At 41.9% G+C, this 15,603-nt stretch overlaps 1 protein-coding gene and 1 pseudogene across 1 annotated transcript; one reads left to right on the top strand and one right to left on the bottom strand.

The window, feature by feature from the left end:
- Positions 1 to 1,698: 1,698 nt before the first annotated feature.
- On the bottom strand, positions 1,699 to 4,542 carry LOC126583976 (rho GDP-dissociation inhibitor 1-like). Its single transcript, XM_050248541.1, has 5 exons — positions 3,819 to 4,542; positions 3,616 to 3,682; positions 2,323 to 2,541; positions 2,116 to 2,240; positions 1,699 to 2,017 (listed from the first exon to the last, which is right to left on the bottom strand). The coding sequence occupies exons 1-5, from the start codon at positions 4,017 to 4,019 to the stop codon at positions 1,943 to 1,945; spliced, it is 687 nt and encodes a 228-aa protein (XP_050104498.1). The 5' UTR covers positions 4,020 to 4,542; the 3' UTR covers positions 1,699 to 1,942.
- Positions 4,543 to 7,012: 2,470 nt separating this feature from the next.
- Positions 7,013 to 9,180, top strand: LOC126633759 (uncharacterized; annotated as a pseudogene).
- The last annotated feature ends 6,423 nt before the right edge of the window (positions 9,181 to 15,603 follow it).

Genomic DNA, 15,603 nt, shown 5'->3' on the forward strand with positions numbered 1-15,603 from the left:
AGAACTTGCAGTGGTCACCAAAATAAGGTAAAAAAATGAATTCGTTGGTTAGAAAAAAAAAATTGTAGGACAAAGGACAAATTGCAATGTTCACACATTTAATGGTTATTTACAATAAATATTTAAACGAATAAGAAATTAAAAAGTATTTACTAATTAATTAAAAATTATTTAAAGCTGTTGTCAAATTTGACAGTAACTGCATCTACTGTCATTCCATCTCAAACCACATAGAAATTGACATTTCGGTTAGAAAATTCTAATACTATTTTTATGTTGTTATTAATGATGTGAATTTCTTGACATTTTATTTGGAGATGCAGAGGCATGTGAAAGTCATTGGTATTTGTGGTCAAATCAGGTAGTTTGATTAATTAATCATTCATCTTAAGAGGTGGAATTTGTCTTCTACTTGGGGGAAAGGTGTGATGGAAATTTTTAGTCAAACAAATTAGTTGGCGAAGAGCGGTGTTTTTGCACATGATCCTCATCTAATTAACGAACCGCCAATGAAATCTCAACGTTCTGAAATTATTTATTTGCATATGAGTCATGCTTTAAATAAATATTATATAAGTTCTAAGGAGAATAATTCGAACTTATATGTACATGAGACACTTTCTTAGCTAACTTAACTACGTCGAAATACGCATTTTTAGTTTTTTTTAGTCAATATAATAGAAGAACTTAATGAGTTTCGATCTCTTCAAATATTCCCAAAAAAACTACAACTAAAATCAATTATATTTTTCTGTAAATTGGGATATATTAGAATATTGCTTTAGTAAAAAACTCTAGTCTCACATTGGGTTTTTTTTTTTTTTTTTTTTTTCGGGAAAGCTAGTCTCATTGATTTGGCTAAATTCTAAGCAGGTCCTACGTTCTCCTTAAGTCTCTTCTCCTACATAACCTAATGGCTACATTTTTTAGAATTGACTCGATAATGCTAGACTATCAACGTAACAAGAAATTTTTCTGTGTGTTGAGAATATGACCTGCTACACCAAGTGTAATAATCCCGTTAGTTGGAAATTTGAAAAAAAAAATCAATTAATTGCATTATGACAATTGCTGTACCAGACCGTATTCCCGGCACATTGAAACTCTCGCGTTCATTCCGTTTTTAAGACTTGTTAGGAAGAAAGCACTAAGACTATACAATGGCAAAGTCCTAGAGCATGAATGTGGAGGTAGGAGGATGGTGGGTTATCGTCAAAGTGCAGAAAGCAGACAGGATGACCTAATCAAGCTCTTCCTTTCAGGTATGGTTTTCTTTGAAATCTCTTGCACCTAACAATAAAGAGGCATGACACAAATGTGAGGGCCTCAATCTTTGAACCCTATTGCGTTCATGCTAGGAAAACTTGGATTTGAACTCAACAACTCTTGTTTTTTCTTTGTTTATTAATACCGGGGATAGAGACCGGAGGAAACCGAACTTAGGGACTCCAGTGTAGGATAATGCTCTTAACCACTTAAGGTAGGAGCCTCATTGCCAACAACTCGTGTTTTGACGGTGAATTTGAAGCACTTGTCACCAACCTATTAAGATTAGCTTAAGCATTCTGTTTGTCCCAATAAATTTCCAAATTTTCGATACTCTTTTAGGTGGAAGAAACAAATAGGGCCGATTTGAATAGGAAGAAGATGAAGAAAACAAATCCAAATGCATCCAAACCAGAGCAACAATGCTTTCGATTAGAACAGAATCTAAGCTCACCTTTTTTATTGCAGGCAGTAACCAAAGAATCCCCTCGAAAAGAAAAAAAAACACTCGCTTTCTTGCAATCCGATGTTATGAAAATTAAGTAACAAACTTAGCATAAGCATGGAAGTAAGTACTATTCGGGTATCATTAACCGGAAAAAATCTTAAACTAACTGCGGTGTGAGAACATCAGCTGAATGGAAGAGATTTGCTAGCACTCTGGGAAATTATCGGTTTATTTAGCCCATTCCTTTCGAATATCGAAGGTGTAATTGATCTCCAGGTAGCACTTGTTATCATCGTCAAGAAACTGCAATAACAGAAAGATAGACAGAACAGGATGAGACTTTCTAGTGGTGACTATATCACTGCGGTCAATTAACTGAAAAATACTTCGACTAGGCTTACCTTTGATCTTGCAGAATATGATCCTCTGGCAAACATGCCAGAAGGTGTGGTCTCTTCCGGCATCACATGTATGTAAGGCTCTTGCTGAGGACTGAAAGTTCCAATCATCTCTTTTGTGCTGTCGACTGAAATTAAAATAATCTTGAATGGAACAATTCGGGATGTTTCATTTTACATGAACAACTAGGATGGAGATGGATTACTTACCCTTGACACCAGTTTTCCAAACAGTGTTGGTGTACTTGAGGCCGGACACAATGTTATTCTTAACTTGGAAGGAGAACTTCAGGTTGTGCGGACTACCTTCTTTCAGCGTAAACCATAAGCCTTTGGGTTTCCCATCTTCCGGAATATCAAGAACAATGTCAGGTCTACCAGGAGAAAGGATTGACAGCTGAATGAACTTCACTTCTGGTTCAAGAGTTTCTGTTGTAAAACAAGGGAAACAATTACTATGCGCGAGAAAGGAACGGAAAGCCCTTTAAAAAAAGCGCAAAAATATGGATTAAGGCATACTTTTGTCAAACAATTATCGTCTCTGTAAAGAGTAAAACATCGGAAATAGAGTATTGGAGCTAAATCATTTATTTCTAAATGTACATCCTTACTATCAAATTAGTAAAGAATATAGCTAACTGTACCCGTAGGTTCGTTGGAAACAAAGAAGAAAAAAGATGAAGAAAGAAACCCAAAAATTGACAATTTCATCTCTACATTCTACAAGGCTACAAGTACAAGATTCGAGGAAAAAAGATCCGAGAATGTTCTAGTAAAATGACGATAGGTGAAGAATCACTAATTTTCAAAGTTCAACAATTATGGTGTTCTACTATCAAGTCCAGATACAGGCCTTGCGCTGCAAGATACACCACATGCAGAAAACAGTGCAAGATATCAGCTCTAAAATGATAACACCATTCATTAAAACAGACAATAAAACAAATTATGCAAAACCATTCCCAATATTACAGGCCCCCTAAAATGATGGCGCCTCAGACAGATTGAGATTCATAAAACTAAGAGATAAGCTCAGGGTTGTAGCTAAACAGAACAATGTCTCCAAGACGATCCTTATTCTTTCTTCTACATATATAAACAACATGACAATTCATGATAGAATCTTAAATCAAAATAAAGAAAATACGTACAAATTCTCACGTGAAATTTTCTTTGGAAACAAGCGTAACAGGAACATTGACCCAAGCAATGATAAGTATTAAGATGCAAACATTCTTAAGATAAGGAATCATTATTAACTATTAAGGCAGGAAAAGGACTGGACATCCAAGGAAAGCACAAAAGGAAAAGGGGTTGAAGGAAAGCTACACTTTAATTATTTCCAATTAGTTATTAACAACTTTGATCATTGGCAATCATCAACAGTGAAAGATTAAAGTACAAAAGAAACTAACATAAAATTCAAAGATTTTGAAATTTGACGATTCTAGTAAAATCACAAAAGCTGAGAGCTGATGAAATGAAATTTTCAATGTCGCATACCCCCAACATTCTCAAAATCCACAGCCCCAAGCAGCTGCTCCTTCCACCTCCTCAAACTCTCATCATCCTGAAACAACAAAGTCAACCAACAGTGCAGCAAACAAAACAAAAAGTCAACAACCCAACAAAATATTGCATAAATAAAAGAAATTAATGTAAAAAGATACAAACTTTTTGCCAATAATTGAGCAGAAAAAACAGACCTTATCCTTCTCAATCTGTTCCTTAAGAGTGCATTGGGGACCCAACTGAATTTTACTGCTTCCTTCTTCATCTTCCTCCTCCTCAGCTGCAGAGACGGAAGTCTCACTCATCTGCCTCCCAATCCCCTCAACTCCTTCATTATCTGTATCACCTTGGTTTTCTTTCTTTGTTTCTTTGTCACTCTTCTCTCCTCCCCCCATGTTCTTGGAACTTGAAATAGCTCCAAAATCCAGAAAATTATCAACTCATCAACAACAGCAAAGAAAACCCAACTAGCAATTCCCAATCGCAGACGAACCGAACAAACGCTTTACAGAGAAAGCAGAATTAAAGGTTCTTGCTTTGTGAGTTTGGGGAGAAAATGGAAGAAACCCAGGTGGGGAATTGGGGAAAAATGGCAGAAAGTGAGAGAATTTGTGTTTTGGGGACAACCCAATGAAGGAAATAATCGTCTGTGTGTTTGGGAATACACAAGAAATAAGACCTTGAAAGCAAAGAAAGAAGAGCAAGAAAAAGGCAAAAGGGAAAAACTGGACTTTTGTCCCCTATAGCCTTCTCTGTGGTGGGTTGTTGAAGTTCTCAAAAGGGAAGAGAGAGATTGAGGATGATTTGTCAAACTGAGTGAGAATTGGTCCTGTGGTGATCCGAAACATAAGTGAGAGAGAGAACGTGTAGGACACTAATGCAGAAGTTTATGGAGATTTGGGGGAATGTTTAGTGAAATAGAGAATAGCTTTGTATGTTCTACACATTTATCCCCTTACATGAGGGATTAGATTGATCATGGGGACCCACATACCATTGAAAGAAATGTACTCCCCACTCTTTGACTGTGTCTTCTCTTTTATTTTTCTTATTAAGGGGTGCTAATCCATGTTTGTTACTAAAATAATATTAGTAGTTGCAAGGTGTAGGACAGGATTGCACCTATAACTTGTGAAAAATGATAATGATAAGTCATTGATGCAATGTGAGTTCTGCATTCATCAACGACTGAGAGTCATTACACTCCTCATATAACTAATTCAAGCATAAACATGATTCATAATTTATTTGTAAAAAAAAAAAAAACAATTATGCTTGTTGTTTGACTGGTAATATGGCATGGCAACTACGATACCCATATTATTCATGTTGAAGTGTTGTATGGTAGAATTCTCCCATTGATAGAAAGGGGTTGGGGATGAGTTTTTTAGACACATCAGCACAAAAAATGAGTGTCTTATTTTGTCACATCATCAATTTAACAGTAAACTAACGATCAATCAAATCTTAAATAGTTGCAATGTTAAATCATCATGGTGTAAATTGATGAAACTAAACTCAATGACTCATTTTGAAAACCTCTCGGAATCATAAAACATTTCTAAAGGATCTTGAGTAGCTATTAGAACCCAAAAATCTCCCAAAAATATAAGTTGAGGAAACAAGTTATAGGGTTAAAACCGCCAATGGTGCCACTGCCATGGCAGACTCTTTTGGAAGTTTGGAACCGTGGCTTTTGGAAGTTTGGAACCGTGGCTGACATTAAAGGCTTTGTAATGAAGGTGTAAAAGCATAAACCCAATCTCTACGCTTATGGGCTTTATGGTATCTTTCCAGAGGCTATACAGCCCTATACCCCATGACTTTCTCCTACTCGATCATGTTTTAAAAACTTTCAGAATTTTATTAGGTTTAAATTCTTTTCCTCTCGTAGTTTAGATGAATTTATGTGAATTCTTCTATAGTTTAATAAAAAAAAAAATAAAAAAAAATTTCCCATCAAATTTCAGTCTTAGTTACTTTTTATTTATTAAAACGAATCAGAGTATAGGGACACAAATACTCAAAACAAATGTACGTCTTGATTGTGAAAGTGGTTCGGCTGTCAGAATGCTGAACATTAATACCTACTTGTGAGTATCCAATCATAAAACAACTTGGCGTTCAACATGCCGAGCCCAGTAGATCAAAACACTTCACTTCGCCGAGAAGGCTAATGAGATGACCTTTGCCAATAAGGATTCGAAAATCCTTCTTGGCCGAGACTTAGATAGATAACCAGTCAGCCTGGTCGCAGTGCTGTTTATCCAAACTGAAGGTGCTTCGCGGTCGGCTGATTCTACGGCAACAGTGCTGTTTATCCAAACTAAAGATGCTCGTTGGTTACCTTCATAGTACTGTTTATCCAAACTAAAGATTGTTGGCGAAAAAGGAAAATAAAAATCTCAAGGTTGTTGAGAGGTTTCGCGTAGAGCGAGGGTTTGCGCAGGGCAGTTTGTGTGTTGAATTGGATGAGGCTTTGTTCGATGTCCTCCCTCCCTATTTATAGTAGCCAACCTGTATCGAATCCCAATCATTCTCGGATTAGAACTCATTTCCCCGATTCAACCTTATCTCGGCCAGTCCTACTACTACTAGGACTTTGAACTTAACTCATTATTAGGCTGCATCCAATTTCAAACTCTAACATCGTTATCCTGCCGAAACTCCTTCTTGTAATAGGCATCACCCACATCCCACAGGTTCCCGACGGGATATGGCTAGCTTCAACTGCACAACCCATGAGCTAGATACCTCTCAATGACACCTAAACACGGCTTCTGAGCCGAGAACAATTCTACACTCGGCCCAACTAGCACCGGGCTGAGAACAATTCTAAACTCGGCCCAAACCAATATTTTTGGGCCCAAACATTGCCTTATCGCTTTTGAGGTCGTCAACCTATACTCCTTGGTTCAAGCCTCGACCTTGAATAAGTGAAACCGATTCTTGGGAACTACCACCATGCACATTTATGAGACGTAACCCCACGATCTCGATTTCCCAACTGTCATGCCACATGTTAGCCCCCTGGTTACCCTATCAACCTTCAATCATGACCCTCGAACACATGCGACCACCGAAATGTCTTTCTTGCACTAAACCCGCCGCAACATGCCATCGTGCATCCTCAAACTGCGAAAACCTCGGTCTTCTTGCCTCAATTCTCTGAGCATGTATAATGATTAGTAACTCTCTCGTTCGATTCTACCCTTGATTTTGAAAATTAAACGTTCAGCCTTCCATCCCAAATGTCTATAAATACTCGGATCCCTTCCATTCGTACCTTATGCTTTCTAAAACCTTTGAAATTTTCTCACCACTGCGAACTGGGTAGCCTGGGTCGTGGCCTTCGACCAATGCGAACTGGGTAGCCTGGGTCGTACGAATGGAAAAATTCTTCGGTAAAGAGTGTGAGGCTCTTGGTATCCACAACGCTATTAAGCTCTTGACCATGGAGATTATAATGGATAAAGAACTCCTCATGGTAGCTCTAAGCCTATGGTGTTCGGCCACCAACACCATGGTCCTTCCATTCGGCCTTATAACTCTCATCATCCTTGACATCTCGGCTATCATCGGGACTCCTCATTCCGACATTCCAGCTGATGCCACCCTGATTGGATGCCCATCAAACCTTGACCTCAAGGTGTTGTTCGACGCACAGGCCGTCGAGCCAAGAAGGTCAAGAGCCTTCAAAAGAGGACGTTCAGAAATTACACAAGAATTTTCTGAACTACAACACCCATATGCTCTATTTTGCTGGTCGAGGGGAAACAAGTCTACGGAAGGGAGAACTTGAGGCCTTCCTATTTTACTGGTACAACAAGTTCATCTGTTGTACCAAGTCGAATAAATGCTTGGTCGAGAATATGCCGGTGGAGGAAGCCCTGGCTAGTGGTCACTCTTTGGCGCTCAGTCCCGTCATCCTTGCCAACCTTTTACGTTGCCTGGCGGAAACAACCATCGACAAGATTGACCCGCACCAGAATGGACCTCTCTAGGTGTTCCAACTCCGGCTGCAGGTTTATTTCTCCACATTTCGGCCAGAAATCTCTTGCCTCCAGTCTACTATAGCACTCGGCCTTCAGTTGGCCCCTCAACCAGTACCTCATCACCGAGCTGAAGAAGTCTTTAAACACCTCTTCGGCCTGGACGTCCTTTCTGATGATGAATTTTTGATATGTCATCGTCAAGAATACCCCCACTGTATCAGACTTCCCACCTCGACTTGGAGTGAAAGCGAAGATGCTGGTCTTCGTCAAAACTGGGGGTTGTTCATGTTAACTCGTGACATTCCTCTTGGTTGTGATGCTCGCTGAGCAAGTTGGGAAGTCTACCACCCCCATTTTGTCGCCTGACAGCTTGGCTACCTTCAAGGTTGCCTGGTGCCTCTACTTTCTTCCCGCTCCCTTCTAAGCCGAATACGTGTCTCTGGTTCCTCAGAAAGAGAGTGTAGATACACCGAGAAAGAATTTCAGGAACGGTGTAAAAAATTCCACCTTCAACCAACTGTTCCTGAATCTCTCAGCATCGACACCTTCGACAACTGGTGAGACGAATATACTCATAACTTTTTTGGCACTTCGATCGAGGTCGTAGTCAATAAAATTTTTGGCGATCGACCCAAGAAAACCTCTGCCCCTCAATCTAAATAAGCGCCCCAAGGTATACCCCTGTTTCCACCTTTATTCTTCAAACACTTGAAAGGTTTTACTAACGAGATTTCGCTTTCTTACGCGGTCAGGTACTAAAACAGGTGGACGTGGTCGTCCCGGCAGTGGTCAAGAAAAAATTGGCCTCTTCCTCCAAGAAATCCAAAGCCATCACATAAAATACACCAAGCAAACGGCCTCACCCAGATGCCGAGATGACTGGTGAAGCTTTCCGTCCCCCAAAACGCGTCAAGCAATTGGCGAAGAAGGGAGCACGGGAGATTCATGTTATCTCTAGCCATACCATCGGGACAACTGCTCCGAGTGCCTCTCCTCCTACTTTTGTTATTGAGGCATCAGCGGAGAATCGGCCATCTTTAACCAGCCTGGCAACCCAAGCTCAACCAGCACCTGAAGTCCTCGAGGTCGTGGTTGAGCCAGTTGCCATACCGCTAGTCGACACGCCTGCAGCTTCAGGGCTGACCGTAGAACTTGTACTCGGGGAGGCAACCCTTTTGATCGGGAAGAATCTCCTTAAGAATCCAAAACAATCGGCGATCATTTTAGAAGAAGTATGACTATGCCGATCACTCAATTTACTCATTAAATTCAAAAGTATTAACGGATCTTTTGTTTTAGGATGATGAGAGTGACGAAATTCTATTGGCAAGTCGCTCTCGACCAACCGAAACTCCTTCTGTTGATCATCCTCCTGTGGTTGAGGCGGCCGCTCCGGTTGATCCTCATGCAGCCGATCGTGGGAAAAAGGCCCATTATTGAACCTGAGGCGACGTAAAAAACTCCAGTTCACCCGCAGGACCAGGACCTCAGCATCCCCTCTCAAGAAGTGACATCGACTTTTGTAAGGCTCAACTACTTTTTTTTGTCAATTTTGTTATAATGAGTCTGAACCGAGAAAAACATTAAATGTCAGGTGCCCAGTTATTCATTTCATCGAAAATTCTATGCGCCGAAGGGTGTTATCTATATTCCTGGCCACCTCAGTGGCTATCGAACGTAGATAACCTTCATCGGCCGCGTGAATTAAGAAGCAGCCTGAAACACTAGGCTCGGCCATTAAGCTCTCTAGGTTCGAGCAATGAACTTGGAGACATGGCCGAAGTCTCATCTCGACAGGTCTAAAGCAAACTTTCTTTGCTACCTTCTTTTATGATTTTCCTTGCGCCTAAATTGTTTCTTGTGCAGCCTTCATGGGAAGTCGAGTTTGACCGAATCAACTGTTCTTGTTCGATTGCAGGAGCTTTTGTCTCTCTCAGCTTCGCAAGTCCTCGAGCGCAAGGGCCTTGATTCGGTATGTGCATGTCTAAATGATCTCGGAGCTGATGGTCAATTGAGCGTCGAAACCATCATTCAAGCGTCGTCCTCCTTGGAACGGACTCGAGAATATTTCAGTATTTTCAAGAAAGCTCTTCGGGCTGACGATGACTTGAAAGCTGCAACAACCGGTCAAGATGCTATTCGTCCGAAGGTCAAAGTTTTAAAGGTGAAAAAAGAAACCCTGGCCGACCTTGACTGTCAAATTGCCGAACTTCAAAATCGAAGGTTGGTAATTGCTTATGAGCTTGCCAAAGATTTTGAGTCGGGCGGTAAATCTTGTTTAACCGAATACGCGGCGAGCGTGAAGTGAGTTGAGCAACTGAAGATGGACAAGAGGAATCGGCAAGCTAAGATCACGATGGGCGAGGTGAGGTGGTTGGAGCTGAAGGCTGTTCTTAAATCTCTTCTTCCTTCGTCACCCTAGAATTATTTGATTGTAAACTTGATCAACCAATGAAATGAACTTTTATTCTCGCATCTCCCATGTAACTGGATAGTATTTCTTTAAAAACCTTCCATTGATTGGTAACTTGTGAACAATACCAGTTCGATCTTTAAGATGGTATGCCCCATTGCCGAGGACTTTAAGAATAACGAATGGCCTTTCCCAATTCGGTGACCATTTGCCGAACCTAGGGTCTTTAATTCCTACGGGTAGCACGGTTTGCCAAACTAGTTCTCATTCGCCGAACGTTTTTTGCTTAACTTGTTGATTATATGCACGCTCAGCGATCTTTTTTTGAGCCACTTATAAGTTATAAGCATCAAGTCGAACTTCTTTTAAATCTTCTAGTTCTTGTCTCATGGCTTGACTGTACTCGGCACTGAACAAACTACTTTGTTCAATTATTCGCAACGAGTTTATACTTAGCTCGAATCGGCAACACTGCGTCGTGTTCATAAGTCAACACATACAGAGTCATTCCGATGGATGTCTGCAGAGAGGTTCGATAAGCCCATAACGCTTCGTTTATCCTTAAGTGCCACATGCATGGCCTTTCTTTTATCATCTTTTCAAGAATTCCAATAAGAACCTTGTTACTTGCCTTGGCCTGTCCATTCGCCTGCTCGAGTCGAATATTTAGATTTACCGTATAGTCCTTAAATCTGTCGGATGTAAAGATCGTACCGTTATCTGTTATGATTGTTTCTGGCACGCTGAATCTAGTCACAATGTTTTCTTCAACGAAGCTACAAACCTTCTTAGACGTTAGCTCGGCATATGACTTGGCTTCGACCCATTTGGTGAAGTAGTCCGTTGCAACAAGTACCATGCATGTTTGGCTGCACCAGAAAATGGTGAGAGATTTTACCGATAATATCCATGGCCCATCCTTGGAACGGCCATGGTTTGGTGACCAAATGTAATGATTTGGCCAATACTCTCTGTATAGGCCCATGGATTTGACACTGTACATAACCTTTTGTGTACTCAATACAATCCTTCAGAATACTTGGCCAGAAATATCCTTGCCGTCGAAGTAGCCAACGCATTTTTCATCCAGATTGGTGGGCTCCTCAAATTCCTTCATGTACTTCTGCCATTGCTTGAGCATCTTCTTGCTGGCTGAGGCACAACAACAGTAACCCATCCTCACCTTTTCGATACAGCTCATTATGGTATAATGTGTAGTTTGTGGCATGAACCCTTGTCCGTTGGTCATGTTTTTCGTTAGCGTTATCAATATATCGCATAATCGTCATTCTTCAATCGTTTGGTAATGCCTCGACAACACAAACCTCAATAGTGTCCTTTTGTTCTAACAACGAAGGCAAACACATGACCCGTGTACAGATCACGCAATCACGTTGGAGAACTTGCTGATTAATCAAGGCCGAATGTGCTTGTCATGACATAGGTATTTCTCGACCGAATTTACCCTCCATGAGTTGGGCTCCGGAGGCTAGTTGAGCCAGTTCGTCGGCGTCAGTGTTAAGAACTCGTGAAATGTGTTTGAAAGTTACACCGTCAAAGGATTTGGCCAAATAGCTAGAAACCATACGATAAGGCGTCAGAGTACAACTCATGCAACGAAAAGTCCCGTTGAGTTGATTAATGACAAGTTCATAGTCACCAAGAATAAGGACACGAGTTGCCCGCAAATCGTACGGCACGCCGAGGCCGATAATATGGGCTTCGTATTCGGCCTGATTATTTGTACAATCAAAATCGAGCTTAAGAGAAAAATACCAACGATTATGAGTGGGGGATTGAATAACGATCCCAACGCCATCCAAGACTGAAGTACTGGAACCATCAAAGTACATCGTCTAGTAATTATCACGTGTTTGTATCAGGCCGATGTCAACGCCATTGCCCCCGAACTCATACGAGGAAGGGTGCTGAGCAAAACAATCGACCAGAGCTTGACTTTTGACAACTTTCTGGGGTACATATTGCATGCTGAATTCAGAAAGGGCCATCGTCCACTTGCCGATTCGGCCCTTTACGATTGGCTGAGTAAGCATGTAACGAATAACATTTGTTTGGGCGATGACCTAAGTGACTGACGGGAGCATGTAATGTCTAAGTTTGGACGCAGCGAAAAATAGGGCAAGACAGAGCTTCTAAACAGCGGAGTAATTAATTTTTGGTAGGTTGATGTTTCGGCTAAGGTAAAAAATGGCCTGTTCTCGCCCGGCGTCATTGTCTTATGTTAGAAGGCATCCGATGGATTCTTCAACCGTCGAGATATATAGCTTAAGAGGTCGACGCCGTCGTGGTGGAACGAGGACGGGTTGAGTCGTTAGAGCGACTTTGATCTGCGTGAATGCCTCTTGGTGCTTGGCACGCCATTCGAAGGTGTCGGAGTCCTTGAGTTTCAAAAACATGGAAAAAGTTTTCATTTTCCCGGCCGAGTTAGTAATAAATCGTCGGAGAAAGTTGATCTTACCGAGCAACGACTATAATTATTTCTTAGTCATCGGTGGTGGAGCATTAATGATTGTGCGGGCCTTGTTGTCGTCTACCTCAATACCATGGTAATGTACGAGGAAGCCTAAAAATTTTTTGGCTGATACGTCGAAAGCACATTTGGCGGGATTCATCTTCAGATTGTGCCGGCACATACGCAGGAATGCCTGACGGAGGTCATCCAAATGCGTCTGTAGTCGTGCTGATTTGATGACCACATCATCGATGTAGCACCGGCATTCTTGAGGCCGAAGGACATGACGACCCATTACTATGTGCCGAGTGCCTCGAGACACTAAAAGGCAATCTTATGGACATCAGCTTCGGCGATGAAAATCTGGTTATAACAGGCATGCCCATCCATGAAGGATATGATCTCGTGATGTGCTGCGGCGTCAATTAGCAAGTCAAGAATTGACATCGGGTACTCGTCTTTGGACGTTGCCAGGTTTAGATTACGAAAATCGATACAGATGTGTAAGGCGCCATTTTTTTAGCACTGAGACGATATTGGCCAGCCACTCGACGTATTGAGTGGTCCGTATAAACCCGGCTTTTAAAAATCAAACTAATTCATCTTTTATGCCGAGCTGTACTTCGATCGAGAACCGGTAAGAGGGCTGGCGGAAAGGCTTACACCTAGCTTTGATGCATAATTTATGTTCAACAAGGGTCCGATCAAGGCCCGACATCTCATGATAACTCCAAGCAAAACAATCTTTAAACTCGTTGAGTAATTGACAGAGTTCGACTTTCATGGCATGGGGTAACAGTGCACTAATAAATAACGACCAAGGGTCATTGCCGTTCCAACATTTATTTCCTCTAAGGGGTCCTTAACTTGGGTTTAACTGTCTTCGAGTTTGGTCGGTGCAGCCTGAACTTTGTCCAACGACAGTACTGGGCCGTTATCTTCCTAGGCCAAAAATTCGATTAAGTTGATGCCCGAATGTGGGTGCTTGAAAATAGCATACCAATGGGCCAGCAGACGTTCCATTATGAATGAAACCGCGACTCGACGCCTCTTACCTTTGACATTAATCATCAGTGGTAGGGATCAAGTTGGCCAAGCCGAGTCTTATCAAATCCTGGTGGACAGTCTCGGCGCCTACCTCAATGGTTTTTGGGACTAAGATCTGAGTCGGCCGTTCATTTTCATTAAAACCCTGTAGGGTAATGTAGCCGACGTGATCATCATAATAGCGGGCCTGAATCATGTTGGTTTCAAATGGCTGATTATCGGATAGGTGGACCACGACTGATTTGTCATCCCAAAAAATGAGAACTTGGTATAAAGAAGAAGGGATGCAATTCGTTTGAAGAATCTAATCCCTACCGAGCAAATCATTATATTCGGTATTAGAGTCGACGATAAAAAATACGGTCATGTGATTGCAACCTGTAATGTTCACCTCTACTTGTCACCGACGAAGCTGCTCATGGTTATTCCTGAAGGAATGAGTTCGGCGTTGGATCGTCGTAATGCATTCATGACGGATACATGCATGATATTGACCGTTGCCCCATAATCGACGAAAATTTTAGAGATTGGGTAACCTTCAATGTGGGCCGTGACATACAACGGTTTTAAATGCTGAAGATTAGCTGAAGAGGAACGGGGAAACAAGATGGCCAGAGCTGTTTAAGTTTATCGTCGTTGTTTGCTGGCTCATCTTCAGTGGTGGTGACGAAATCAACTTGTGTTACTTCCTCGGTGACCACATCACCATCCAAGAAATTTGGTTGGTGTGTAGTTAGCTGGAATTCAGCAGGTAGAACATGGACTATGTTGATTTCCATATTCTCAATTACTGAAGGGCCCATTAGATCCTGGTCGTCGTCTTCCAGGTTATTGAGGACTATAGCATCGTGTGTTAGAGCATCATCGGCTTGATTATCGTGTGTCTCAACATGCTCTTGCTCTTGTGCCATGTAGTCCGACCTTATTTCCTTTTTACTGTCATCGTTGGGCCCACTTGCGTCTGGTGTCTGATTTTACCCCTGTAGTGTCTTACAAACGCGTCCCTCATAGATGATCCGGGCGTCTCTTACAACTAGGTAGGCGTTCAAATGTGTCACCCGATATTTCTTATCAGCAGTCAAACCGAATAAGGATACGGCCGAGAAGACTTCGAAGTGATATCAAATGTGTTGAAGGTCTTTAAGAGAAAAAGGGAGTTCGGCTATATCAATGTTCGTGTATGGGTCGACCTCGAAGCCGAGAACCTTAGCCTCTCGTATGTGCTGGAATCTAGCTTTCATCGCTGGATCGATGGTTTTTTGGATGATTTGTTCAGCATTGGGGAAAGTTAGTGCCATGTCAAGAGCTTTTTGGCACGCCTTGAGTAAATAGTACAAATCGTTGGCTGAATATTTCTTGTGAAAATCTTTCATGTATTCCAAAGATTCGTTGAGGAATGTGGGGTGTAGATTCCGTCGAACTCTTATTAGCGGTTCTTTCGAAGGTAACGGGGAAAGCTGGCTTTCAGCCTCTTTCCTAAACTGCTCGAAGCGAGCTTTCATCTCCTCGGGCTGAATGAAGAGTTTGATGCGCTTCTTGGACTCATCGATGGTAATTTCGAAGTCACGATTGGTTTCCTTCTGCCTTTGTAATTCAGCCATGATTGTTGGGGTTGGCCGGTCATCTCCGTTCCCTATCGCCTCTTTCGACTGCCATTTAGTGGCTGAAATAGTCTAGGTTGCCTGCCGTCGAGCCATGTAATCGATACGCTGACGTCGACGTTTCTGAGATTTAGAAAGCGCAATATACATGCTGGTGGGAGAATTGTAACTGTACCAACGTTGGTCACGTGGTTCAGGCGGCCTGAAGTTTTTTGGATTCGCTAATGAGCTCAAGCTACTGGAATTACACGAATAATAATCCTCGTTATAAAACGGTGCGTCAAAATCAAGGCGTCGTTTGACCGAGGTAGGGCCGTCCGTTTGTTTCTGGGGGCCGAGCCTATCGAACACTTTCTGGCGCTGGCCTTCACTAGGTTCATTTAACGGTGCCACCGTGGCTGTAGATTGTTGCCGTGATGTCAGAGTCTGAGTCTGAGGCAGTTTCTCCTT

The sequence above is a fragment of the Malus sylvestris genome, chromosome 9 (genome assembly GCF_916048215.2).
Source record: "Malus sylvestris chromosome 9, drMalSylv7.2, whole genome shotgun sequence".
NCBI lineage: Eukaryota > Viridiplantae > Streptophyta > Magnoliopsida > Rosales > Rosaceae > Malus > Malus sylvestris.

Coding starts and splice junctions, on each gene's coding strand:
- LOC126583976 (XM_050248541.1), bottom strand. CDS start 4,019: ATGGGGGGAGGAGAGAAGAGTGACAAAGAAACAAAGAAAGAAAACCAA. Junction 3,683..3,818: donor AACAGATTGAGAAGGATAAG/GTCTGTTTTTTC, acceptor TTGTTGTTTCAG/GATGATGAGAGTTTGAGGAG. Junction 2,018..2,115: donor CATATTCTGCAAGATCAAAG/GTAAGCCTAGTC, acceptor CTGTTATTGCAG/TTTCTTGACGATGATAACAA.